This window comes from Leptosomus discolor, chromosome 9, assembly GCF_034619465.1.
Source record: "Leptosomus discolor isolate bLepDis1 chromosome 9, bLepDis1.hap2, whole genome shotgun sequence".
Taxonomy (NCBI): domain Eukaryota; kingdom Metazoa; phylum Chordata; class Aves; order Leptosomiformes; family Leptosomidae; genus Leptosomus; species Leptosomus discolor.
In genome coordinates, this window is record NC_141399.1 from 44,878,118 (window position 1) to 44,905,117 (window position 27,000).

Genomic DNA, 27,000 nt, shown 5'->3' on the forward strand with positions numbered 1-27,000 from the left:
CAGCACCAGCACCCTGCAGGGAAACAAACGGACAGAGTCACCCGCGGGGCCGGGGGGGGCTCGGCGGGGAGGGGGCCGCCGCGCCTCGGCACTCACCCTGCGCGCCCCGCGGCCGGCGGGGTAGGGGGGCGGCCGCGGCCCATGCTTCAGGCAGCCTGCAGGGACGGCGGAGAGGACGCAGCCCGGTTACGCGCCGCTGCGCCCCCGCGGGCGCCGGCTCCGCGCCGCCGGAGGAAGAGGAGGGCCCGCCGCCGTCACTCGGGGCGGGCAGGCCCCCTGCGCTGCTACCGCCACCACCGCCGCCGCTCACCTCCGCGGTGCGGCCGCTTCGCCGGCTCCTCCCCCGCGTACAACGGCGGACTGAGGGTGCCTTGCCCTAGGGGAGCGGCCGGGCTGGCGTGGCCGGTGCTGCCCGTTCGGTGTCGGTCACCGCTCGCTTCCCCGCGGTGCCCCGGCCCCCTCAGGGCACCCGCTGCCTTCCGCTCCCCACGCCGGTGCGCGCCGTGCCAGAGCGTGCCCGGGCAAAAAAAAACTTTGCGCGGTGTTTGCTGAGGCGTCGCACCTGAGCGGAGCCGGGCGGGGCGGGACGGGACTGAACCGGGCGAGCCGCAGCGAGCGCCCCTCGCAGCCCCACGCCCCGCCGCCCGCCCCTCCTGAGGTGCGACCCGGCACTGCCAACAGCTCCCCCTGCCCTCACACACCGAGGTGCTTCCGCTGGGGAAAATAGTCCGGGGTCCAGCGGCTGCCCGCCCGGTGGAGGTGCGGGGCGGGGAGAGGCAGGCGCCCGCCCTTCGAGCTGACAAAACCCCGCGCCCAGGGGGAAGGGTGGCGGCGGGGAATCACGGCCCTGTCAAAGCGGGGCGGCAGCGCGCCCTGCCCCACACGCGCGCACCCTCCGCCGCCGGCCACCCTCCCGCCTGCCCGCCCACGGTGCGGATGAATACTGTGGGGCAAGTAGTCCCGGGAGGACTTGAGCCGGGAGAAGCGGGCGAGTGCGGCAGAGGGGCGGGCGCTGGCGTCGGGGCGGCCGGCGGGAGCCGCCTGGAGGGAGCCGCGCTGCCCCGCCGGGCTATGCCCGCGCCGCAGGGCCAGCCCCGGAGCTCCTGAGCGGGCAGGATGGAGCCGCGGTGGCGGAGCCGCAGCCTGGTTGCCGGCTGCCTGGTGCTGCTGCTGGGGTGCTGGGGGCCGGAGGAGGCGGTGGCGGCGGTGAGTGCGGAGCGCCCTCCTTGTTCTCCTCAGGCGCTACCCGGTGCCGCTGTCCCCGCCGGGCGCGGCGGCAGTGCGGAGCCTCGCGGGGAGGTTTCGAGCCCCTGCAGAAATGGGGTGGGGTGAGGGTGGGCTCCCCGCCGGCCGCGCTGGGGCTGAGGGGGCCGTAGCGGGCCGCGGTTCCTGACAGGAGTTCGGCGGCGCCCTCCGCCGCGGGGCGGGCGGGGGTCGGCGGCGCGAGGCCCGGCCGCGCGCGGGAGGGTCTCTTGCCTCGCTGCCCTCAGGTGCTGGGGGCTGCGGGGCGGCCCCTTCCCGGGCAGCGCCCGCCCCGGGCGAAGGCTCCTCGGGGCTGCCGGCGTCGGACGGGCTCCCCGCGGTACCCGCGTGCCCTTGGCACGTCTGGGTGCGCCGGCGGCTGCGGGGAGGCAGGAGGGAGCGTGAGTTCGAGGCGGGGGAAGCCCGGGCGGGCTGTGGGTGTGCTCTGAACCCGCTGCTCCTCCAGGACAAAGGAGGGAAAATCGCCACCCCCTCACCGCCGCTTTCCTCCCCCCCGCCAAGGACCTCCGTGAAGAGGGGTCTGAGCTTTTGCCAGTGAGCCTTCACCTGCATCTGTAAGTCACACCTGGACGTGGTAGGGAGTTGGAGGCTTGTGGGCATGGCTTGCCGGAGGACTCTGCCTCAGACTGTGACTCGGTTTTCCTGAGGGTTGTATTTTTTCTTTCTTAAAACCCACGTTGAGATGCAAGCAGAGACGGTAGATGCGTGCAGAGTTGCAGAGGGTGCACAGTAGGTGGCCTGGAGAAGAATTTTGTTTTCTGCCTTTTGGAGAGGGATGCTGTCCCAGCTTCCCTGCAGTGGCTGGGCCTTGAAACTGAGAGGAGGGAGAGGTGATCACTGACTTCCCCTTCCACGATATTTGGCTAAGACCTTCAGCTGTTAACAAGTGGTGAAATTAACTAAAGCTCGAACCCTACCATGGGTTAATTTCAGATTTTTTTGCAATCCCTTCTTCTGGCTGTTAACTTTTTTTTTTCCGAGTTTACTTGGAAGGGAAAATGAATCCAGATTTCTGTTGTTTAGGATTACTCTCTAGTTGAAAAATCATAACGCTTTATGGTGGTAGGTGTAGAATACCTTTCTGCTACTCCCTGCCCCCTCCAATTTTGTAGATAGAGCTGACAAAATCTTATTTGTCTTGAACTCTCCTTTGAAGTGCATTCCTTTACAGTGAGACTTTGTAGACCTTTCATCTGCCCTTCCAAAAAGTAAAGACTGGCCATAATATACTCCCTTCTTCTTCTGCCCCTCCTTTGTACCGTGCCCAGGTGTGTACCCAAGTGTAAGTGATACCAGTGTGCCACCAGTGCTTGCTGATTTGGAGGACTGCTTGTCTGCACATTGTCTGCAGTACTAGTTCTGCTGCTCTGTTGAGTACCACCACCCCCAGGCTGCCTCCCGTAACTTTCACCCGCAAAGGAGGATCTGGTCCGTCCCACCTACAGGGCTTTACTGTTGTAGCAGGCAGGGGTTAAAGATGGGGAGGTTCAGGTGCATAAATGTGGTCTCTTTCTTTCTTCAGGAAAGTGCCTAAGCAGAGTTTCGTGTGTGCGATTGGCAGGAATCTGTGGGGTCTGGGAAGGGGACTGAGCTGGCCTGACCCTGCAGGCAGTCCTTCTGCCTTGGGAGAAATGAAGAAAGGAGAAAAGATAATGGTGGAGTTCCTGGTTCTTAACACCACCTTGTGCATGGCCCGTCATTAAGGATGAGCCCCTCTGGGGATATACTGCCCCAGAATGAGATAAGATTAACTGAAGACCCAAGGGCTAGTGGGGGTGGGGACAGAGAGAGACCCCTCTGTTCCAGCCTATTGAAGTCCCACTGACACTTTGTCATAAGGGTCTAATGGCTTCTCAGTACTTTGGTGTTCTGAAGTCCTTTAATCTCCCATGATGATAATACTAAATGGTGCTGATCCTTATTGTGGGAATCAGCATTTTAGCTTTCTCATTGTCGGAAAGGGCTGACCCAACACTGTAGCAGTACGCTTGATACACGCTGTCTCTGCTCTGAATTTTGTTTGGGGACCTTGTGTCAGAATCTGCCCTGCTTTCCCCCAAGAGAATAAATCTGGTGGGATGAGTTCAAGTCATTCTGGTGTCCATATTAAAATAATATCCAAAATTGTTGTTCAACCTTGTAATACACATTTCAAACACAAAAGTCATACCACCTTTGCTCTGGATTGTTCAAATAGTGCGTATGGCTGTGTGATCCGGTACAAGGTGACAGAATATAGTTCAAAGTCATGTGCCAATGTGGGCACCATAGGGAAATCCCAGTGACTTATTGAAAAAAAAGTTGCCAAAGCTTCATAATCAAGTAAAGATGAATTTCTGTGCCCAGATTTTATTGCTGGGTTTCCGTAGCCTGTTGTCTAAATTTGGTGAGCAGTGTGTGGCTCATGCTATCCACTTTTGTGCAGTCTCGCTGATGTAGAATCAAGTGTGTAACTACCAATGAACGGTGTAAGAGTAGCAGGGAGTCTGAGAATGGTCTTACTTTGGAGTGGGAGAATGAATGAGGTGGAAGATGGTGTCATCAGTGTGTGATTTCAGGTTATGCTATGAAAAAAGGTGCCTATTTGTTATATGCTTTCATCAGAGGATATGGGCGCTCATAATGTGTGTTAAGGGACAATATTACTGCTTAAGTACCCTGGTGGCTTTAGTGTAAATTATGTACATGTGTATAAGCCAATTAGCTCTTCTTATGAGCAGGTTTTTTTTCCTCTTCTAGCAGGTTTACACGTGCACTGTGTTATAGAAAAGTGATTGCAAGTTGTGAATGGGAAATCTATTTGATTGAAGAACATAGGTTCTTGAGTTGTGCTAATCTATGAAACCCACTTGAAGTTAGTGACTGTCTACTGGTTTATACTGAAAAAAGTTGTCCTCATAGTTAAGGCCCAGGTTTTTAGAATGTAGATAGATTTTGTCAGTCCAAAAGTTAGCATGGTAGCATGTATTTATATACAATGTACTTCATTAATCATGGTTAATTTGTAAATGATGGTTATCTGTGTTTCTCTTGTCTTAACTATTTTATCATGGTAGTGGTGGTTGTTGTTATTTCCCATTTCATAACTGGCTGAGGCTCTTCCTCGTTACGAAAGCTAGATCTATAAAAGCAGAAAGACATGGATGCTGGCTTCTAGGATTCAAAAAGTATTTCATCTTGAAATTCCATGGATATGTCTTGATTAGTCATGCACAAGACTGGCTCAGTTTCGTAACATCAAGGCTCAAGCCCTCCCACTTGCAACTTGTCACTTGTGATGTGTTTCACTTTTGACCTTTCATGGCTCTTAGCTAAAGATATACAGTAAAAGTTGTATCTTGAGGTGTGTTCTGGCGCATGCTGAAATGCAAACAAATTGAAGGAATCCTGACTGAAACCTGATGTAAGAGCCTTTTGGACCATAATAGGATCTTTTGCAGCTGAGCATACAAAGTCTTTATGTGTCTTATTCAGTTTTTCCACATGATGGAAATAGACGGATACTCCCAGGCTTTAATTTTCCTCGTCATGAATAATTTAATCTACTCACTGAAAGCAACTAGCGAAGTCACTTAGCCTCATTTAAAGTAGAAAGGGAAATTTTCTTAGGACCAAGTGTTACTTATTTAACAGCAAGTGTAAATTTGCACAGTGATCTTATTCATCATGAATAACCAGTAGTGCTTACCATAATGCAGGTAGTTGCTGTTGGTTTTACTGGAGCGTGTGGAAACTTTTCTGTGTTACCAACCAACTGAAATCAGTAAGATTGTCCCAACGAATCTAATATGCGTATTTTCTATCTGTGTCAAAGTGCACTAAGGCGTCTGTTCTGTACATGCAGTAAAGATGCATTGTGCGTTTTTACCTTTCATTCGCTTCAATTAAAACGCTTCCTTCTGTAGTTGCATCGGTTGTGTAAGTGCTCCCCTGATATCCTCACGTCACAAGATATCTAGATAACCCTCACACGTTCTAGGAACAGCGTTATGCAAGCGTACGGAGTGGGAAGCAGCCTTTGCCAGGGATGATAATACCCGACAAATCGCTTTGAATGAAGACGCCTTTTGCTTCTCTGTTTCCTCTGAGGCATTCGGACTCAGTTAGGTTTAAAACCACTGGGGTGCTTTTAAGTTCTTGCTATAAGCAGCGTTTGGCGCTCTGATGCTGACTGCAGACTTCTGTGCTGTAAACTATCTCTTCTCAAGAGTGCCTGAAATAAAACTCGTTCAAACGATATAGTGCTGGTACAGTTTTAAGGATCCTTAAGCAGCATCCTTTACCTTTGTGTGAAAGGTTAACAGTGCAATTAAACATTACTAAATATGACTGGTACAGTGCAGCTTCTGAAAAAGGAGATGTACCGAGCATCCTGGTTATGTGATTGCTAAGTGTGTGGTTTGTGGAGGAAAAGCTTCAATGTAACGTGAAATTATGGACAGCAGAGCTGAGCTGAAGAGGAAAGGGTCCTGTTATAAATAAAAAATCTAATGCTTATTTTTAAAAAATTGCTTTGCAGCTGTCTCAAGTCTTTCTTGCAGAGATTGAGTTTTTCTTGGAGAACTTGTGAGGAGATTCAGGAAACAAAAACTGGGGGATGTGATCTTAGTGTTAGGAGATGGATACTGGGCAACTGGGTAATTGCAGAGGTATATTGCAAATGAAAAATTTTCTTAAACTTGTTAATGCTTTAGTTTCTCTCCCTCTAAAAGGCATGCTATTTGTACTGTAATGTATTAGTAGACATGTCTTTAGTCATCTGCTGGAAAAGACTTTGATATTGTGTGACCCTCACTTAAGAAACTCTGCATCTCTGTTGCCATGATTTGAGTGGGAGGCTGGACAAAATAACCTCCCGAGGCCCTTCCAGACTGAATTATCTGGTAAGTCTAAAGTTATGTGAGAGTACAGTTGTGCTCTTAGGTGTACTTTCTGTTAAGATAACTGACATATCCTGTAGTCAAAAATTATTCATAATTGTGTAGTTAAATTGTGAGTTGGAAGGTTCATATTTTCTTAAATTTTTTTAGTTGCAGGTAGTCAAGAAGCCATCTCTTAAGCTGTCAGCACAGCAGCAGTCCGAATTTTACTTTTGTATTCTCCTCTTGTGAAGGATGTCTCATGCAGTGTGTGTTTGTATGTGTATTATTCTGATATAACAAAAGAAAAACAAATTTAAGTGGCAATATTGAAAATGTGGGGGGTTTCCTGCCTGAAGTGTGTGTTTTAGGAGTCAGAAAAAGAGGTACTCTAAAGCTATGGATTTTGGTTGCCTTCAAGGCAATAGCCTTCAAGGCTTTTAGTTATTGCGGCTCTGTTGTTGGATTTCTCTCTTTGTCTCCTTCTCCAATTTGGAGGTGAGGGAAAATAGTTTAGTCTCGTATGTATTTTGTTTCTTTTACCTAATCTCTACAGAGAATTAAAATGTCAGAGTTGAATTTCAATCTCTTCTCTCTCCTGGCACTGTAAAAGGCATCTGTGTGTAATGCACTTAAACTAGAACCAAAAGTGAAATAGCTATTATCTACAAAATGATTCTCTTTACTGAGGCATATAGCTAGAACTGCAAAACTGTCCTACTGTAGTCTGATATGACCCTGCTGTATGCTAGATAAGCTTTGCTACTGCAGCTCTGCTGAAACCCTGCTTTCCCTCCTCTTAACTTTCCCTGAGATAAGCAAAGCTCTGTTTGCTTCCCTGGCTGAAAACAGGCTAGTCAGTATTTTTGCTAGTCTGTATCTGTCAGGACTTCCTGCTGAAGTGTATTAAACGTGTTAGGATGTGTGTTTATTCTAGGACTCCAGTTGTTGTCAAAATGTATCTTAGTTTTAAACCACATCATTAATTTAGAGAAAGATATTTATGCTGTACTGTTTCCTAGGGAGTTTGGATATTTTAGAAACCAGGCATACACAACCCTTAGTTGCAGCTGAGGTGTATGTATGTGGTGGACACCCCTTCTCTAAAAGGAACGGTGAGCATGGAGGAGATCCTTGGTTTGTGTTGAAATACTTTACTGGTATGAAGTAAGACTTTCATCTCTTTCCATCTCTGTCACTACTGTAATAGTTGTGTCTTTCACCTCCTTGTACTGTATTTGGAGATGTAGTTATGATAGGTAAGATCGCCTCACTGGCTCTGGTAGAAGAACTTGAAGGCTGACTGTGCACTGGTAATCTGTATTGGTGTGTTGTATTTAATATGGTAAAGTGGAATTTGTATCCTGTGAAGAGGAGGGAATAAGATAACTGAGTGTCTCTTGCAACTCAAAACTTGAGAAAAATCCCCGAGCGCTTGATGACAGTGATGGGGTTTGAATGATGTTTGAATCATGTCATTAGCAAGGTGTTTGGAATAATCAGTTGCCTGGGTTTCATTCCCAGCTTCCAATCTGGGAAGGCCATCTCTTTGTACCTGGTTACTCTGTCTGCTTAGGAGCTTCGGAAACCCTTGTGAGAAGGGTGCTGGGTTTTTTTGGTTGCCCATGATGCTATAGGCAGGCAATCTTTTTTTCTTCTGTTATCAACTCCATGCTGTTCTTATAGTAGGAGTTTTCTACTTTTCTGTCTTAATCTAGAAAGATGTTGCTTATGCTTCTTAATTTGTGTACTAGTATAAACAGTGTGATGCAAAAATGGTGACTTAGAATCCAGGACTGCCTAAAAGACCAGTGCCAGAAGCATTTTTTCATTCAACTGTGGACTTGTGGGTCCTATTTTTTTTAATAACTACCTGTTGCTAAACAAATTAACTTCATATTAAATACTTCCTGGCAGTATTTCTCATCTTCATGTGTTAAAGTTCTGAGTCCATACACTTCACCTCTATCCTAAACGCTGTTTTTCTTTGCCGTTTTCCTGGTAGTAATGCTAGTATCCCTTCCCTGTTTGTTTAATCAAGCTAGGGAAATTGAGCGATGACTTTGATAATATGTACTGGACTTATGGTGTTTCTCCAGTACTCTGAGAAATGTTGAAAGCTTTACAGTGTATTCAGAATAGTTAATTTTATTACTGTCCATCCTGATTCCCAGCTTCTAACTCCTGCACTCTGTGTGGAAATATAACAAGCATTAGTTATGAATTACATAAAGCTGTCAAGCTTAAGCAGCTGTTAATTCAACACTTGCATTTGATTAATTTTTTGGCTTCACCTTGTTGACAATGAAGGCTAATCTTCCTTAATTAAGGAAGAAATATATTGACAACTCATGAAGAGACTATCTAGCATCAATCTGTGTCTACTAAATACAGCATTGATTGTTCAGAAGCAAACCTTTCTCTTTATGCACTTAAATCCTGCAGGTGTCCAATAGAGAGGAAGAAAATGACCACCCTGGGCAATGAACTGCACTCTGTCTACACCTTGAATCAAAGTAGCAATTATTAAAAACCACAATAAAATGGCTTTACTTAAAGCAATGAAAGCTAATGTGACCTGCAGGCAAGGCTAGACAAGCCTTCAGAAAACTTGATTTCCTGACAAGAAATGCCACTGCAAAACAGCATTTGGGTGAAGGAGCTTATGAACTCAGTTTGAAAGCCTTTTAAAAATAATCCTTTTTGTGGGGCAGTGATTTTTCTTGGGTCTACTTACTTTGAACCAACCTGTTATACAGAATGACAGCAGAAGCCATTGCTTCTGAAAAGCAAAGTAACTTCTAGCTGTCATTCAGACAATATGAATTGACTTGATCAGAGAAAACACTTATTCTGAGTGAAAGAACACTTCTCTTGTATATTGAACCTTAAAGGGCAAAGGTATTCAGAAGGAAAAGGAAGCCTCTTCACTGGACTGAAAAATGAGAATTTCTATTGGACTGCTCTTATCTCTTTTTATCCAGTCACCATGTAGTCAAACATGAGGACAAAACCTTGATGTTTCTGCAAAACTATTACTTTTTTTTTAAATTCTTAAGTCATTAAATATTTACAGGAACAAGGAGAAAATCTAGAGAGGATGAGAAGTTGAAAGGCTCAAGTGTTTTTCTGTTTTGATAGTCAGCTTAACTTCCGATTTCATTTGGCCCTTTCTTGATGGGGAAAGTAGTGCCATGAAAATCTCCAGAAGCCTATGCCCAGAGTGTGCCCAGGCAAACACTGAAAACGTGAATACAAAAGTTGGTATTTGTTTAGGTGGGGGTTTTTTTTGTATTTTTGTCTGAAGGGAAAGTGTATATGTAGTGTCATTTGGTTTCTGATCCAGAATGCTTATGGAAACTTCTTGGCAATAGAATTGGTGACACTCCTCTACTCATGCGTGCACATGCATAAAATCTTGAAAGTATCTTTTCTATTTTAAAAGCTTTCAATCTCTTAAAGCAATAGTAGTAATGAAGTGTTAAAACACCTATGTCTAAAGTATGAATTTTTGTATCCTAAGTGAACCCAGAAAATTCCTTAACTTTAGGCTTGAATGAAAAAATGCTTGGCGTGTCTAGTCATGCTCAGAAAATGTGTATTTTCAGAAGATCAGCATGCTGTACCTAAGACTGAGAATAATCAAATAGGTCTCTAAAGAACCTTAAATTGCTAATATACTACAGAAGTAATCGTAGAGGAACAGCACAGCCAGTCATGGCAGTGATGGAAATAGTATTATTTGGTTTTCTTCTTCTTTTTAAACACCCAGACTAGGCAAATGTGTTTAACATCAATAAGATGAGGTGTCACTGTGAAGGTATTGCCCTGAACTTCATTGTAAGCTTTTTGGTGACTTTTTTTTGTCTTGATGGCAGAAAAGAGTATGTTGATGATTTTGGTAGAAGATTATTTAAAACAGCAAGGAAGCCTTTAAGCTTTTTGGTGGTGTTCAGGAGCGTCCAGAGACAAACTCTTTAAGTTAACAAACACTGATCCTGAAATAAAATAAATGCCAATTGCTAAAAGGGATTCAGAGGACAAGTGCAGAAGATGCTGTTTAAAGTGTAAAGATGGATTTCTGAATGCTAATCATTACAAACTGATAAGGAAGTCTGGAAAAACATTCTTCAGTCATGCAAGATTTTGCTGCTCTTGAACAGCAGTTTTCACTGGCCATCATAAGTATGCTGTTGAAGAAACTTCAGTTACCTTGGAATGCTGTCGTGCTGTCTCCTGGGAGAAGAAAACTACTGTCCAAACCAGTGCGTATATTCAAAATGCTGTAATCTTTGAACAACTTTCTCTAGCTTTTTGGCAGTGCTTCAGACCAAGGATTTTATTTCATATTTCATACCGTGGTAACAGATACTGATCAAATGTTTGATGTGTTTGGTATCTGAAATGTGAGCTACATTGTACTTTGGTAGTTCTTACAGTACTGATTCTGTATTCCATTCAACTTTGCAGAGCTGGAGACTTTTAGTAACTTTACTGTCTTCTCCTATGCTTGACTGGAGAGAGTAAGCATAGAAAACTGTATTGGGCTTGTGTGGGAAGGTTCTGGTAGTGGGGGAGCTACAGGGGTGGCTTCTGTGAGAAGATGCCAAGAGCTTTCCCCATGTCAGATAGAGCCAATGCCAGCCAGCTCCAGGATAGACCTGCTGCTGGGCAAGGCTGAGCCCATCAGCGATGGTGGTAGTGCCTCTGGGATAACATCTAAGAAGGAAGGAAAAAAAAACAAACCTACTGTGCCACAGCAGCTGGGACAGAGGAGTGAGAATATGTGGGAGAAATAGCTCTGCAGACACAAAGTTCAGCGAAGGAGGGGCAGGAGGTGCTCCGGGTGCCAGAGCAGTGATTCCCCTGCAGCCTGTGGTGAAGGCCGTGGTGAGGCAGGCTGTCCCCTGCAGGCCCTGGAGGTGGATGGTGGAGCAGATACCCCCCTGCAGCCCGTGGAGGAATCCGTGCCAGAGCAGGCAGGTGCTTCAAGGAGGCTGTGACCCTGTGGGAAGCCCATGCTGGAGCAGGCTCCTGGCAGTACCTGTAGCCCCGTGGAGAGAGGAGCCCAGGCTGGAGCAGGTTTGCTGGCAGGACTTGTGACCCCACAGGGGACCCACACTGGAGCAGCCTGTTCCTGAAGGACTGCACCCCGTGGAAGGGACCCACGCTGGAAGAGTTTGTGGAGGACTGTCTCCTGTGGGAGGGACCCGATGCTGGAGCAGGGGAAGAGAGGAGGAGGAGGGAGCAGCAGAGACAATGTGTGATGAACTGACTGCAACCCCCATTCCCTGTGCCTCTGTGCTGCTGCAGGGGAGGAGGTAGAGATGTTGGGAATGAAGTTGAGCCTGGGAAGAAAGGAGGGGTGGGGGGAAGGTGTTTTTAAAATTTGATTTTATTTCTCATTATCTTATTCTGACTTGTCAATAAATTAACTTCCTCAAGTTGAGTCTGTTTTGCCTGTGATGGTTAATTGGTGAGTGATCCCCCTGTCCTTATCTTGACCCAGGAGCCTTATGTTATATTTTCTCTCTGTTGTCCAGCTGAGGAGGTGACTGATAGAGCAGCTTGGTGGACACCTGGTGTCCAGCCAAAGTTAACCCACCACAAATACACTGTTGGATTTAAATCTCCAAATACTTCTACTTAAATGTGGAGAACAAAATTTAAAAGTGCTAAAATTCCAAGCTTGTAATTTGTTGTAGAATCATAGAAAAACTTAGACTGCGAGTATAATCCTCCTGCTCTGGAGGCTAGATTAGGTGACCTCTTGCTCAAAGCAGAACTGTCTTCGAAGTTCTCTATCTGTTCTCCTGATAGTTGCAGACTAAACAGTATCTTCTATTCCAAACCTTGCTTGCTGTAGGAATACAGTTAAAACTTTGTGGAAATGCTCCATATTGAGTGCTTGTAATTAACCTACAGGTTACTGCAGGATGCAGAGCATATATCACAAACTTGCAGCAGGTTATTTTCTTGGCATAGGTTCAGCTCCGAATAGCGCTTGTGGGAGTTGGTATACTCCCTAAAACAGGGCACCTCAGGGAGTACTTTCCCTTAGAGAAAGTGACTTTCTGTTTTGGAATGTGTACAAATGCCAGGGGCTGTTTCTTACTGCTGCCAAGCTTCAGACTGAACTGCATCTTGAGTTTTAATAATACTTGAGGGCTATTTCCTATGAGTGGATCTCCTCACTTTATTGTGCTAGGGTGTTGGAACCATGTGTGTGCTCTCCTTGCTTTCTCCTGCTCTTTGAAAGTGACAGTGTTTTAGTGCAATGTTTCAAGGAAGTCAGCTTACTGACACACTCAGACCTGGTCAGAGAATCACCTTAACAAGATACTTTAGGTTGGATATTGTTAACTTGCACTGAGTAACCTCCAGAGAGTGACTGAACAAAATAAATTGCTGGAGAAAGCAATAACTAAACTTACATGTGTCGAAGCAAGGAGAAGTGTAATGCTACTGCTGAAGACTTCTTCCCTTCCCAAACTAGATAGTACTCAACTACTTACACAGCATCCATTGAAAGTGACGCTTTGCTCACGAGTTTTAAGTGGATGGCATCCCTCTATTTTGGAAAAGGAATATTTGGGTTACACATTTTAATTTGTCTCTTTTAGTAAAGCACTATCTGGTACACTTTTTTTATGTACTACTGAAATATTTTTATTATTGAACCTCTCAGGAGGAATACTCCATTGTGACTTTCTTTAAAAAATATCTGTGTGGTTGGGGGGTAGTAGAGACAAAATATAGAAGAAATTATTATAAAGGCTTAGCCATCAGCTTCTGTTTGAAACAAAAATACGAGGTACATTTCCTTTCCCTCTGCACCCCTTTTCTCTAGCACTGATCAGATTTATTTTGCTTTTCCTACTACTGATACAATGTTAATACTTAAAAAAACTTGTTGGTTTTCAATACTTTTTGTAAAGATATTATTTATGGTCCTATTAGCTAGTTCCTTGGCAAGGGTTCAATTTTTTTAAACGTAGCAAGCCTCTGACAAGTGTGACTTAATTCCCAGGGCGTGCTTTTTGTGTAGTGATGATCAGTGCAAACCAAATGTAATGATTCCCAGGATAAATGTAATGTATAGCCTCTAGATGTAATTTCTGTAGTGTAAGGGAATGGAATCTATTTCTTCTAATCAAGTTTGAGTATCTAATTCCAAGATCTCTGTGTGCTAGGTAGAATTATCTATTAGCACGAGCCTGCAGCTGTCTCTTCCAGCATTTTAAAGGCAATAAAATACATTCAGGCCCTCTTTTGCTTTGCCCCTGTGAAACAGTCTGTGGGAAATTACTATTGTGATCCTTCATATCACTTTTCCATAGCAAGGTGCACCTTGCTATGAAGCATCTCACTTGAAGTGACAGATGCTCTAAGGAGACCCTGAGCTACTGCTAGCACATAGCCACTGCATTAGTAAATAAACTTGAGGGGCCAGTCTTTTATCTGTTGAAGTTCTGGTTCCTGAACAGGCACCAACTATCCAACTTTTAACAGCTTTAGGGATTTCTGAACCCATGTGGATAAAAGAAGAAAAGTACCTCCCAACTCATCAGGTCCTGATGCTCTATTCTTTTGGAAGTGCTTCTGACTTAGAGTTAGGACCATTGCTTTGTCTTCATTGCTTCCTTGTTTAACTTGGCCCTCTTCGGTGTCACTTTTGTAGTTTTGATTACCTGAGGCTGGAGAGTAGCTTTTTATTAGTATTGAGCAATACAAGGAGTAATTAAGGGAGAAGGCGCTGCCCATAGTGCTGTCTTCAGGTATTAAAATGCACACACAGAGTATGCTGATGCTACAGGCATAAACAAATGATAAAACAGCTTTAACTAGAAGAACCTTAGAGCTATGATACTTGGTCCAAGAACTGAAGGTGAATGGAGTTGATGATAATCACCTCCACTGCAAAAAAAATCCCCCAGACACCCACCAAGCCTTAAGTATTTGAGTTAGGTCTTGTTCTGACAGTTAAGAGGGTGTGTACTTCTTTCGATAACATCTCGATGCAGTATCACTGTGCACAGCCTCTATTCTTTTTAGCGTGTATACTTGCTTAATCTTTGGTATTAATTTAGTGCTTTCAGTAGTTTCAAAATAGACCACGGTGGGGTTGGATTAGTCTGAAATGCTATTCTATTTTGCCTCTCCTTTCTCAGAGGAAGAAGTGGATTTCTGTTCTTGTGTGGTCTGCTTTATGCACTTGACACATGAAGGTGCAGTTGCCAGTGACAAATGACTGACATCCATTAACAGGACTCGAGAATTGAAGCTTCCTCTGTTGCATATTATATAGATGAAGGTGAGGAACAGGAGGTTCTCTGGGGAATTAGTCTGGAGCCTGTGTCTTTATTCCATTTCCTTAACCAGGAGAGGATTAAAACCAGACTGCCAGCATGAGTGGTGTTGTGACTGTGTAATACTTGGCTTGCAAGCATATCTGAGGCTTACAAGCCTAGCTGACAGTTAGGTCTAGGTTTGTGTTACATTTGGACATGGTTATAGAAAGTGGCAACATCTAACACCTGTCACTTGGGAAAGGTCCTGAGTGACTAGTAAATCTTAACCTGTAATGAGTACCATATGGCACTTCTTATTTGCAGCTGGAAAAAATCAGGAAGCCTCAAGAGGCTGGTGATTAGAGACTTGTGTGTAAAATTCAAGTAAAACTGAGACTTCCTGAAAAGCAGAGTGGCTTACTGTATGCTGCCACTGACCGAATGTCAGGTTCTTAATGCTCATGTCTCAGTGCTAGTGCTGCAGAAATGTGTGACTGGGCAGGCAAAGATGGAGGCATGCTTGAAACAAGCTGTTCCTCTAATTTGCTGGGTACTGTTTAAGGAGTTTGCTTATTGTCTGTATAAAAGCTAGAGGATGGCTTGCATTCCAAATTCAGCGTTTAGAACTGAAATGAGCAGTAGTGAAGTGCAGACTACCTACAGAGGTGGTATAAAACTTGTCCATTCTAAAGCCTCCCATTCCAAAACTGAAAAGCCAACCAGAGTTACCTTATTTAGGGTGTTGCTCTCTTAGTGCTGTCTGTTTAGTGGTTCATGCAGGTGCTGCACTGCCTGCTGAAGAGGGAAGTGCGGTGTTCGGCATCTGCCGATTCATGAAATGGGCTAGAAGACCACCTGGTAGTTTACATTCTGTCTTTTGTGCTCTTTGCTTACACTGTTTACCAGGAGGTGTACTTCCCAAATCCAAACATGGATGCTTTTTAAGATGCTGCCTCTGGATGGCAGCATAAAGGTGGTACTTAACCTCGGTTGCTATTAAAGGAAATTTTTGCAGATTCGTGCAGCATGATGTGGAGCTGTTTAGAAGTTTATGTTCATTAGGATAGGAGTAAAAGTATTTGGCTTCTCAGGTCTATTCAATTTTAGCTTTGAAATACTTGTGAGAAGGGCAGTAGAGCTTGTTACGATTATTTTGCTTTCTGCGTGTCCCACCCAGTATACTACACTGAAGCTCACTCTTGGTCTTGTAAGATTAACAGACCACAGAAATGTGAGAGTTTTCAGAAGTGGCAAGAACTGTCCATGTCCTTTTCCTTGCCTACAGTTGAGTGCAAGGCTGGCAGTACTTGTTAAAGCAGGGTAGCAACAGTCATTTTCAAAGATTCGTAGAAAATGAGAATGAGCTACTGTGAGTTGCAAGGGCTAACGCTGTTCCTTGTACTGCCTGCTTCAAGTTTCTTTGTGTCCTAAAGAGTTCTCAGTCTTCCCCCTTTAAAACTAAGTATGGAGAAAGGGAGCAATGTCTGGGATAGCAGGGAAGTGGACGAGATGCCCAGCTGGGCTCTTGCACTTTCTGTCCTCTTCTCTGGCTCAGGAATCGGGTAGAGAAAGATCCTGTCAGGCTGCAATACCTCCTGTTCTGGGGGGATAACTTCTATGTGTATTTCTCTGTTGCTTTCACACCTTAATTGTTAAAAAAGGGAGGTGACAACCCCTAACTTCTGGGAGGTTAAAAACTGTTTCTGTATAAGCTTCTTCCTGCTGACTTGCAGCTTCTCTGGGGATTGCTAGGGATGAGCCCTTCCCATTTTTTTCTGTTTCTAGAAACTCTGATCAGCAGTTCAGGCGTTTGAATAGCTTGCCCTTCTACTCCCCTCGTTTGCAAATTGAGTCTTTTGTGCAAGAGCAGCAGCTGCTGCACGGCAGGGTCACTCGACCTGCCAAAATCTGTAGGTGAGTGCTACTGTAGATCTTGTCCCTGAACATTTCTTAGGGGCTTCCAGGAATGGAGAGAGAAATTGTTCCCTGTGTTGCGCTCAGGTTTGTAGGGAGAAATCTTTATGGGCAAATAGTTGCAGTTTGGGTATGAGTCAAAGTTAAACAAGCTTTTGGGCATTAATTCAGTATGAGTTTGAAAGTTGTCTGTGGTTAGACTTTGTCAGTTGGTCTAAGGAAAGATTTATTGCTGCAGGTATTGCCTTTATTTTAACTAGAAATTGCTGTGAAAGATAACATTTACAGAGAACTGTGTGTTAAAAAGCTATAATTAGTTCAATTTAAAGCAGTAAAGTTCAGTATTATTTTAGTACAAAGTACAGGCAGGAAAATTCAATCCTCTTTAGAAGAGAGCTCACTATTTCTTGTGGCACAAAATTTTTAACATAGACATACTTACAGTTTTGTGTATTCTGAAGGTAGTTATGGCAAGGTTCTCTTGCTTTTATATATATATATCTATATAGATAGATAGATAGATATATTTATAAAAAGCAGTGCTTTAATTCCAACCAAATCATAGTAACTGTATTCTAAGAGAAAACTTATTGATCCATAAACTTTATGTATAATCAGAACAGTCGTTTGGGGGGTGGTAACTAGATTTAGTGGATCTCTTACAGTTATGTTTCATGTTACTGCTATAAGCTATTGAGGTGTCTAAATAGCAAACAACCTAGTGCTGCCCGTTAAGAGGAAAAAGAAGGGTTGGTTATCCGTCAGGTGTCTCAGAATCTGTTTTTAACCTGCCTCTGTTGTGTTCTCATTTACAATGGCCAGAACTGTGGCTACTACAGCTAAGAGCTTCCTCTGCAAGTCCGAACAGATCTTGTATTGTGCAGACTTCAAAGAAAGACAGTGCCTGAAGGTGTAACAGGTTAAATTACATGTCAGAAGTTCCCTTACTTCAGACAAAAAAAAGTTGGTCAAGAACTTCTGCAAACATATTTTGACTCCTATATTTTAGACCATGAAAATTATTCTCTTAGTGTCTTTAGCTAAAGTAAGTTGAGGGAAACGATTACTTAAAAGGACATGTAATAATCTTTTAATTCAGATTCTGCTTTAGAAATGTTACTACTTATAAATATAATACTCGGTGAGAAAAGAATGGCCATTTGGATTATGGAGCTCTGATGGCTTTGCTGCCATAGTTGACTTCACACAGATATTGGAGTAATAAACTTATCTGCAGGCTTGTACTCTTGTTAAACCTAAAGAGCATGTATGTGAAATCATAATTAGGACTCACAATAGCAGCTTTAACTCTGCTTGTCAAATCCCCACAAAACCTTTTGTTTCTTGGTTATATTCATGTCCAGGCAAGTGAAAGGAAACTCAACTTACTGAAGATAAATGGTGAAATCTTTGACCTGGATGAGTAGTAAATCCTTAGCTGGATAGCTGCGCAGGTGTTTTGTTACACAGATCTTGGCAAGCTAATAAATGTGAGTATGTTCTTCAGGACCACCACCAAAATAAAGCTTAACCTTTGTCTGCTTGGAACTGAAAGGCTGAATTTCTTTTTCGTTATAAATCTGCGGTTTCCACAGTTTTGTGAGCTACGAAATACTGTTAAAATGCTTCGCAGCAGTGAAGTTGCATGTATTTGAGCCAATGCGGATATTGTAAGAGTTCCAGGGAATGAATTACCATATACGTGGTCTAGAGACAGACTTTGAGAGTTGTGAAATCCTATTTCATTGTTTTCTGGACTAGAAGACTTCAAAAACATGTTGTTTAGCCTAATTAACATTTCTATTGTTTCTAACCCCTTTCCTCCTTCCTCTTTGTCGATAAAAGCCTGGTGATGGTGATGCATGCTGTGCAAGAACTTGAGGGGTTTGATATACCTGTAGTTCTTGTGATACTGGGCTTTGTGCTTTGATATGACTCTAACAGAATGCAAGACTCAATGTTTCATTTGGCTTTTTTTTTTCTTTGCTCTCCAAAGAAAGTAGTGCCGTGTTAATTTTACTATCTAATTAGCTTGTGAGCAAGAATAGCTGGTCACGTGATGCTGGTAAATACTGAAGGGAGAGACCTGAGGCACTTGATAATGAATCTAAACCTTACTATTAGGAACAAGTGTTCTTTGTATTAACTTTTTATAACACTTGGAAGGAAAGGAAAATATAAAGCCTTGAAGTATTCAGTCTACTACGTGTCCATGCTGAAGTTGAGATTGTACCTCTGAATAACAGTAATTCATTGCCTGAGTAGCTGTACAGGTAAGCGTGCTGCCAGGTAGTAGAACAACTCCTAAGCACATCAGCCTTGCAGAAGCACTCCCTTACTCATATCTGTTAAAAAGTATATGGGATTGAATTGCAAGTTTTGGGTTCAGGAACTGTTAGGGGAGACAGACCATGTGCTGTACGGAAGCCCTCAAAGATGAGTTGCTCTTGAATGGGTTTTATGACTTGTTCTTCCTTTGACCATTCTAGTGAATGACAGTCTTAGTAATACCAGACTATCAAAAGGCTTAATGATATGTGTTCAGATAAATCCTGGTGAAGTCATTAGAAGAAGTATGAGAACATACAAATACAGGACACAAACAGCAATTGCTGCATAGTGTGGCTTGAACGCAAGATTTTTTTTCTAGCTGCTGCTGCGTGCTCTCTGCTCTTCCCTCACAAACTGTGCGGTCTTGTTCCACAGTTCAGGTGTGCTCCTATGATCAGTGTGTTGTGGAGTTTTACATTTGCTTTACAATTCTGGCCAACTTCTGGGCAGAACTTACTTCAGTGACTTCTGTGCGTCTTTTCCCTGCTGGAGGGAACTTTTCTTACCTGATGAGGTAGCTTACAATGTTGTGGTATTAAATAACTGTCTGGTGCCAGGACGACATCTGTTTATGAAGCTGGGGTGTGCATGTTAATCCCAACAGATGTTGCATGCTGAAGCTTGATGGTCATTTAAATTTCTAAGGGAGTTTTAAAACGTTACAGTCCACACCAGCATTTAAAATCAGTGGCTGTCCACAATCAGTTTTTGATTCTTGACCTCTTGCTGCCACCAGAACTGACCTGTCAAGAAAAGCCTGTAGTCTGTCAGTACAAACTGCGTTGCTACGTAGGTTCAGTAATGTCACTATGCTCCTCTAGAAATGAGAGGGGTTATCAAATGGGAAATTCTGGATTCATGATAAAACAATACGTAAGGAGGATGCTTGAGGAAATGGCCAAGTCTGTAAATGTTCAAACTGTTTCTTTCTTTTATCGAACTGTTTGATATCTGGATTGAGAATTCATTTGTGAGCAACCTGGGTCGTATCAGAACTCTACTGATAGTTGCTAAGGCACTTATCGATTGACCTGCTGTGCTTCTGTAAGAAGTCACACTTCTTTCTCTTTATTATTAACTCCTAATTTGTAAATTTCAAGCTCTGTAAATATCTGGCTTCCCTCCCCATCCCTGTAATCTTTCCCATGGAAAGTGTATTAAAATATGTTAAACTCCTATATATTCAAGTACTTACACATTGTTTAAGTACTAATGCATACTTTAGTTTGGGGGTTTAGATATTCCGTGCACCCCTCCCTACATGCATGCAATGAACTGTTTAGTTTCCCTGCAGCTGTGTGTATGTAATGATACATCACTTCTGAAGCACAACTAAATTTCCCATCTAAATCTTGTGGTTAGGCAGCTAATGTATTGCTTATATTGTGCTGTGTTACTTTGATTCTGACAGACCAAGATATAAGGTCAAGCTAACCTACCTGAAGCCATTAACCAGTTGTCTGTAGCTTTTATTAACTTGCTGTTAGTAATCATTAAAAGAGATTCTCTTTTCCCTTCACAGTTTTAGGAAGTTCCAAATTGCTGTTCTCTCCAGGAATAGCATTCGTCTACCTGGTGATTTTTAGAAATAGTTTGTCCAACACTGTTGTGAATGACAGCTGGGAGGTGGGGAGGGAGTGGAATATGCTGAAATTGCCTTGTAACTGGCATCTCAAACATACATTGAGGGGAATGTACTGGTACATAAGGCAGGCGTCTAGCCAAAACAGATTTTGAGGATAATTTAGGCTCATTCATTTCACTGTGCTGACTGTAACAAACCTGTGGCCAAAAGTAAGAAGTGACTTTGATTTCAGATGTGTCCTTTTTTCTTCAAACTGAAAAAACAAACACAAAAAACCCCAAAAAACATTCTGTTGGTGGCATAAAGCAGTTTTCCTCAGCCCGTGTAAGACACAAAAGACTGAGCTTGTTCTGGAAGAATTATCCTTTGACCAGTAAACCAATACCATCCCTCCTTTTATATACTAATGAAAAGAACTTGCTCTCCACACACAGATTCAATGGGGTAGAAGCTGTCAGGAAAATCCAATGAACGGATTAGCTAAACTCGAATAGATTAATTAGAGCCCTTGATTGCGTCTTGCTATGCAAAAGTCACAGCAAAGGAAATGGCAATGATAGTGAGTTCATCTTTACAGGTATGTGGTGGGGAGTGAGGGGAGGTGAAAGGAATACAGTAGGTAAGCAGCAAATCTGAGGAGTTTCAGTCTTGCTCTTAAAAGCTGCCTCTGTTCCTTATCCATCTTCACGTAGCTGAAAACTGAAAGATTTTAATGGGCATTGTGGAGATTGTGACCAGCTCCTTATGATCAGGCCACACCTCACTGTTACATCCAATGTTTTATCATCTTCCTTGTCACATTAGACAATGTGTACTACTGGCCAGAGCTGAAGGCTTCTGGCTGCCTAATACAAGGCAGGTGACTTGTTCAGTTCCCCAACCTGTAACAAATATACCAAGTGTAACTCAGAGTTCCACTGAGGTTTGGAGTAATTTCATTTTTCCATGTCTGAAAACCCAGTAAATCACCTGATTTTCGGAACTAGTGATGGTTAAGCTGTTACTAAGGGCATCTAAATCTTCCTCTTAATGTAGATTTTTCTATGCTTGAAATGTTGTAGTAGTCATATCTGCTTGCTTTGTTTGATTGAGGTGTAGATAAATTACTGCTCGTGTGCAGGAGAAATTCCAAGTGTTGCTATGCATAGTATGGAGCCTGGATTTTCTTTGCATTAATAAGGAATTAAATCTGTGACATCAGAAATCTCTAGCCTGTGGCTGCTGAGTAGCTTTCAAACTTGTACTAGCTTGCTATGCAGTTTGCGTTCTCCTGTAGCACAATTTTTGTGCCTGTTTTCCCAAGTGAAAGAGGCCTTGAGATTATTGAAAAGTCTAAACAAGAAGAAAGTTTTCACTTAGAATAGGTCATTAAGCTTTTTTTTTGCTGTGCCAACATGTTTTACTTTGTTGTGTTTTATGCTATAGTGCGATATGACCCGTAAGTGGCATGAATTGGTCTTGAGACAGTACGGATTCTCAGGGCTTTTTCTCTTCAAACTGTTTAGTTAAAAAAAACCTTAATTTGGTGGAGATATAAGTTGATGCAAATAAGAAACACAATCTGCCAAATACAGCATTTATACAGGAAGATAAGTGACCCTGCTGAGGGAATACTTGATAAACTTGTGGGTGAATAGATCTTCCCAGGATTTAAGCCAAAAATCACTACTATCAGATTACAGTGGGTAGAGTTTACTGATTACAGACTTCTTTTAGCTTCCCTTCCCTGGTGTCTGGGAAAGACCATGTGCCCTTCCTGCAAGTAATGCATCTGAACTAGATATCCAAAACTGTCTGTCAAAAAGTGTTCAGTAAGTACAGCAGGCTCTTCAAGACAGGCTAATTGTATATGTTAAGAGGCTGCTCAAAGTGTAAGGAATCCAGTCTGAATGTAGAAATTACTTTGGAAGACAGTCACAGGTTTAGAAAACCACAAACCTATATTGATTAAATCAAAGGACTTTTTTTCTTTAAACTACAAATAGAGTGAGGGAGAGAAGCACTTTCTTAAAAGAACTTTATACAAGAAGATTTAGACTCATCTTAAATGCTATTTCTTTTAATGCCACAGAATTAGGAAGGATATACTTTATCATTCAGCATCGTATCCACCATTATTTATTGCCAGCATATGCAGGAAAGGTGCTTCTTTGTTAGCCCTTTCAAAATGAGCAGAAGTAGGTCCTTGATTCTAAACAAGCTAACTTAAAGATCACTCCTCTCTTTGCTTTATTTTGGGACACCCAGAGTTGAGAGGCTGTGTGTATGGGGAAGTGCTGGGACTTGAGAGAAAAAGGTGTCAGGGGAGAGGGTGAATCTTATGGCTGTCGTCTTGCCACTTAGGAGGGCATGGCAAAGACGGAACCAGGCTTCTCTCATCCTTCATAGGGTAAGAGGCAATAGGTGCGAGTTGCAACATAGGGAATTCTGGTGAGATTTTTTGGGGAGGAAAAAGCTTTACCGTTATGGCAGTCAGACACCAGATCAAGGGCCTGGAGAGGCTGTGGGATCTCAACTACTGTAGTTATTCAGTATTCAACAGGACAAGGGCCTGTGCAACCTGCCCTAAGTTGGCCTGCTTTGAGTGATTCCTTCCATGCCAAATTATTCCATGATTCTATTAATCGGATCTATTTTGTGTAGTCTTGATGCTGACAGAATCACTGTTGAAGGTGTTGGCACCAGCAATGTAGTGTTCTGCTGCTTTAATTTAGAGATGCAAGGGGCAGAGGCTCTTGAGTTTCACTGTCTAAATCTCACCTTCACAAAATGTGTACATCTAGCTTGTTTTGGGAAGTGGCAATGTAATCTCAAACCATCTCTTTCACCTCCAGCTTCCTTTTCTTCCTGTTTACCCCAACAGCTCTCTTGTGCCTGAAAACTCAGGAAACTTCTATTAGAAACATTCTCTGAAAGCTGTGAAGAAGACTAAATGAGTCTCTTCTGTTCTGTAACCTAAATAAATGCTCCTTGTGCTGTATAGTATCTTGATCATGCTTTCCATATGTCTATTGTTTCAGCCTGTTGTTACCACTGCACCAGATTTGGTGATGTTTAAGGAGTACTGGTTTACTTTATTTTTCCTCCCCCTGCCTCTTGGGGGCAGCAAAGATTTTCACGTAGCTCTCGCTGTGCCCTCCTTGTGATGAGAAACCAGCACTGCTGCACAACTTGCTAGGTAACTTGCTATTTCTTTGTGTTAGGCTTGTACTGTGAGGCAAGGGAATATGGCACACAACTAAGGTTAATCCCTTTTAAAAGAAGCTTTGTTAACGAGATTAATCCTAAAACTGGTTCACAAGGAACTTGCTTTTTTTTAAAAAATCCACTTTTGAAAGTGAAAAGGATCTGATACTAAATTCACAGGATAACTTGGATTGAAGGGGGACATCAGAAGGGCATCTAGCCAAACACCCTGCTCCAGACAAGGTCAGCTATGAGGTCACACCAGGTTACTCAGGGCTTTGTCAATCTGATCTTTGAAAACCTGAACTGGCTAGTAAGGTTCAACTTCACTTTAGAAAATGGCTTGAAAAACTCCTGTTAACGAAGAATTTTGAGTTTTCCCATACATCAAATCAAGAAACTGATTACAAAAGCTAAATGGAGGATTTGAAGAGATGCCCTAGTCATGTTGTGTAGCACTACTGCAGAACTTAAAGCTCTGCCTTTTGCTACAAGGTGCTTCAGTTGATCCCAGGTTTGTGTAGCTCCAGGTGAATTAAGCTATCTCTGCTTTTTCAGTCTGATGCTTGGTAGTGTGTTTAGGCTAAGAGCCAGGACATTCCGGATGCCAGGTAGGTGATGGGTCATGTCTCTAAATGCTTCTGTGGTAACAAAGACTAGAATTGAAGTGTGGGTGTACTTTAGATCTGACACACCAACTGGTTTCCTGCTTGATTTAAACTTTGCGAATGATATTCTCTGTAGGTTACTGGGGGGGAGGACCCCAAATGCTCAGCTTTTCAAACTTTTAAAGTATGTACTGTATTTTTTTAATCAATGCCTCACCTGTTCTCAGAACAATTTAAACCCTGAAGTGTTTCAGGTAGTGTATCTTCTAATGTGGGTCCCAGTTTTTAACTACAAAGAGGTTTGAAAATTGGTGACTCTATGTATTATGTATTGACATTTTACAAAAAAAAAATAAAATCTAGAAATCTCACTTCTGTAAACACATCTGCTCATGTCTGAAATCAACATGGAGCTTTAATGAGTATCTCATGCTGGGTTGGGGCTGAAAGAATACGGACTAAGTAAATGTGGTATGGAAAGGTTACCAAACTTGGATCCTCTTTGTGAGTGAAGCTTCCATATCTTCCCTCCAGACATATCTGGCTGTCACTCCCTTACTAGAGGCTGTTGTAGCTGACTTGTCATGCTTTGTAATGGAGTATGAATGCAGCTGGATGAAATCTCAGGGTTTTAAAAAACCTTTTCTCAATAACTGAGCTGTGAAGGGAAGAGTGAATCGTGTAGTAAGTATATTTTCCAATAGCTATCACAAATATGCTTGTACGCTTCAGGCTTGGCTAAACTCTTGTGCAAAACCTGACATCTACTGGTGGGAACCATAATTGGACTCTTCCAGTGTGGAGGCGTATGCTGAAGAGCCTGTTTTACTGAAGTTCTGGCCCTTTTGGTCATAAGTGGTGTACTGTACCTTGTCCTAGAGTAAGTGGTGTTTAAGCAGAAATTTGAAAGTCAAGTTTCTGGGGTAACTGTGACTGTAACATACTTCCGTTCAAGCATAGGTACTAATAAAGGTGATGGAGCTTTCAGTTAACTGTGTCTGCTTTGGACATGTGTAATGGCTAGATGACAGATTTTGTAGGCTTATATTTTAGACTAGCTTTTGTAATAGTATTAAAGACTGCATATAGTCTGATGTTGATTAAAAACTTCTTTTTTTTTTTTCTTCTTATGTCTTTAAAGGCTTGCCATGGATGTACATCTTTATCCAAATGTGATTGCAGTGGAGTAAAAGGTGAAAAGGTAAATATCTAATTTTTTTTTTTTTTTTTTTTACTGGCAGACCAACACACAATCCACTGAGCCATATGCCAACTCAGACGACTGAAGCTTATGGATCATAACTTTTGTTTCTTTCTCATGTCTTGTATTCTTTGACCGTAATGTGGGTGTGCACCAAAGAGAATAGCTGTAATAACAACTTCGGGTATTGAGTCAGACCAACTGGTCCAGCTCATGGTGTACAGAATCCCATATTGTTGTTTTCTCAAGAATGGGGAATGGTGGCACAAATTTCTCTAGCTGTGTGGCAGTTAAAAAAACCAAAAAATCAAAACAGAAAAAGCACAAATACTAGTAAAATAGAAAGAATTCCTATTTACTGCCAAGGTCTTCCTCACTAACTAGTTAGTGTGGACAGGCTAAGGTATGGATTGTACAGTAATGGCTATGCTAGTAATGCTTCAGTGGGAATTTAAAACCAGAGGGAGCGTGGGTTGTTTTTCCCCTTTTCATGCATCAACTGCTCATAAGTAGTTGACAATCACTAATGTTCTGTCACCTTGCACTGTTTCTTACCTCGTAACTTGTGTAGCTGTTTACTAAGGTGATTGCTGTTGCTGGCGAGATGCTCAGCTGGACTGTGGAAGTGAACCAATTCAGATACAGCTTTCCCAACATACACAACTGCCACCCAAGTAAGCAGCTAGTTTACGGTCAAGCATGTATTCTCAAATCAAGCAGAGTAAAAACCATCCCCAACCCAAAAAACATCCCTGTATGGTTCATTCAGTTCAACAGGCTGTTTTGGGTTTCCCAGACAGTGTCCAGAGATGCATGTTGACATCTCAGAGCTTTCCTGCTTCCATGCAGCTTTGACGTCCAGGCTCACTGCCTGAGCGCAGTATATCTGTGCGGTACTTCATGTTCTATCACCATTATTTCTTACTCTTTTACGATTTTTTCCTTTGAGGAAACAGCAGATGTCCAGCATTTCTATTAGTTACAACGCAGTGTAGATACATAGCTCAGCAGTTGCCTGAATTGAGCCTTTCTCAAGGGTGGGAGCCTAGTTTTAAGTAAATTGTGGTTAAATAGTTCCCATGTAACTGCTTTTGTCACAGGCAATGAATGTGATGTGATCACTGGAAGAGGGAGAAACTGCCTGAAACACTTCCACTCTTAGTCTTGTAAACAGTTTGCTTAAAATACAATGGAGTCTTCTTAAAGATGTGAGCTGATTAAAAAAGAGTTTGATAACCCTGTCTTATCAAACCACTTACCTTATCTTAGCAAGGTTCTAGAAGGGCTTCAGTGCTCTAGATTAATTTCTGACACATTTCAAAGGTGTTTTTTGACACTACGTGAACAAGTGTAACCTCAAATGAACAGAAGTAATGCAAAATAGTCACTGCATTGGCACTACAATGTGCTGACACAGAATTTTACTGTTGGCTGAGGTTAAACAAGGCAGATGTCCAAAAGTCAGAGTAATTCTTGGAGCCACACCTGCCATCCAGATAGATGCAGATAGATGAGGTCATTCCTTGGCATCTACTTTCTTTTAGTTCATCAAGTATGTTCCCAATTTATGTACCTGGTGAAGAACAGTATCCCCTTGATAGCAAGTTTTCAGAGCTAGATTTAATTAGCCAAAGCATGAACCTGCTTGGTGCATTTCTACAGGATCTTCAGATGGAGGTGGCTAAACCAGATGTATCCTAGCACTAGTAACAGGACTATTTCACATTTAGTTTGAAGGCACTTAAGTATTAGGCTTACATTG

General features: G+C 42.9%; 1 protein-coding gene across 1 annotated transcript in view; it reads left to right on the forward strand.

The window, feature by feature from the left end:
* The first annotated feature begins 1,116 nt into the window (after positions 1–1,116).
* COL4A5 (collagen type IV alpha 5 chain) overlaps positions 1,117–27,000 on the forward strand; it is an 89,537-nt gene continuing 63,653 nt past the window's right edge. Inside the window, exons 1-2 of the mRNA XM_086470416.1 lie at positions 1,117–1,206; positions 25,179–25,238. Of these exons, the coding sequence (XP_086326542.1) occupies positions 1,117–1,206; positions 25,179–25,238 (150 nt within the window). The remainder of the gene's footprint in view (positions 1,207–25,178; positions 25,239–27,000) is intronic.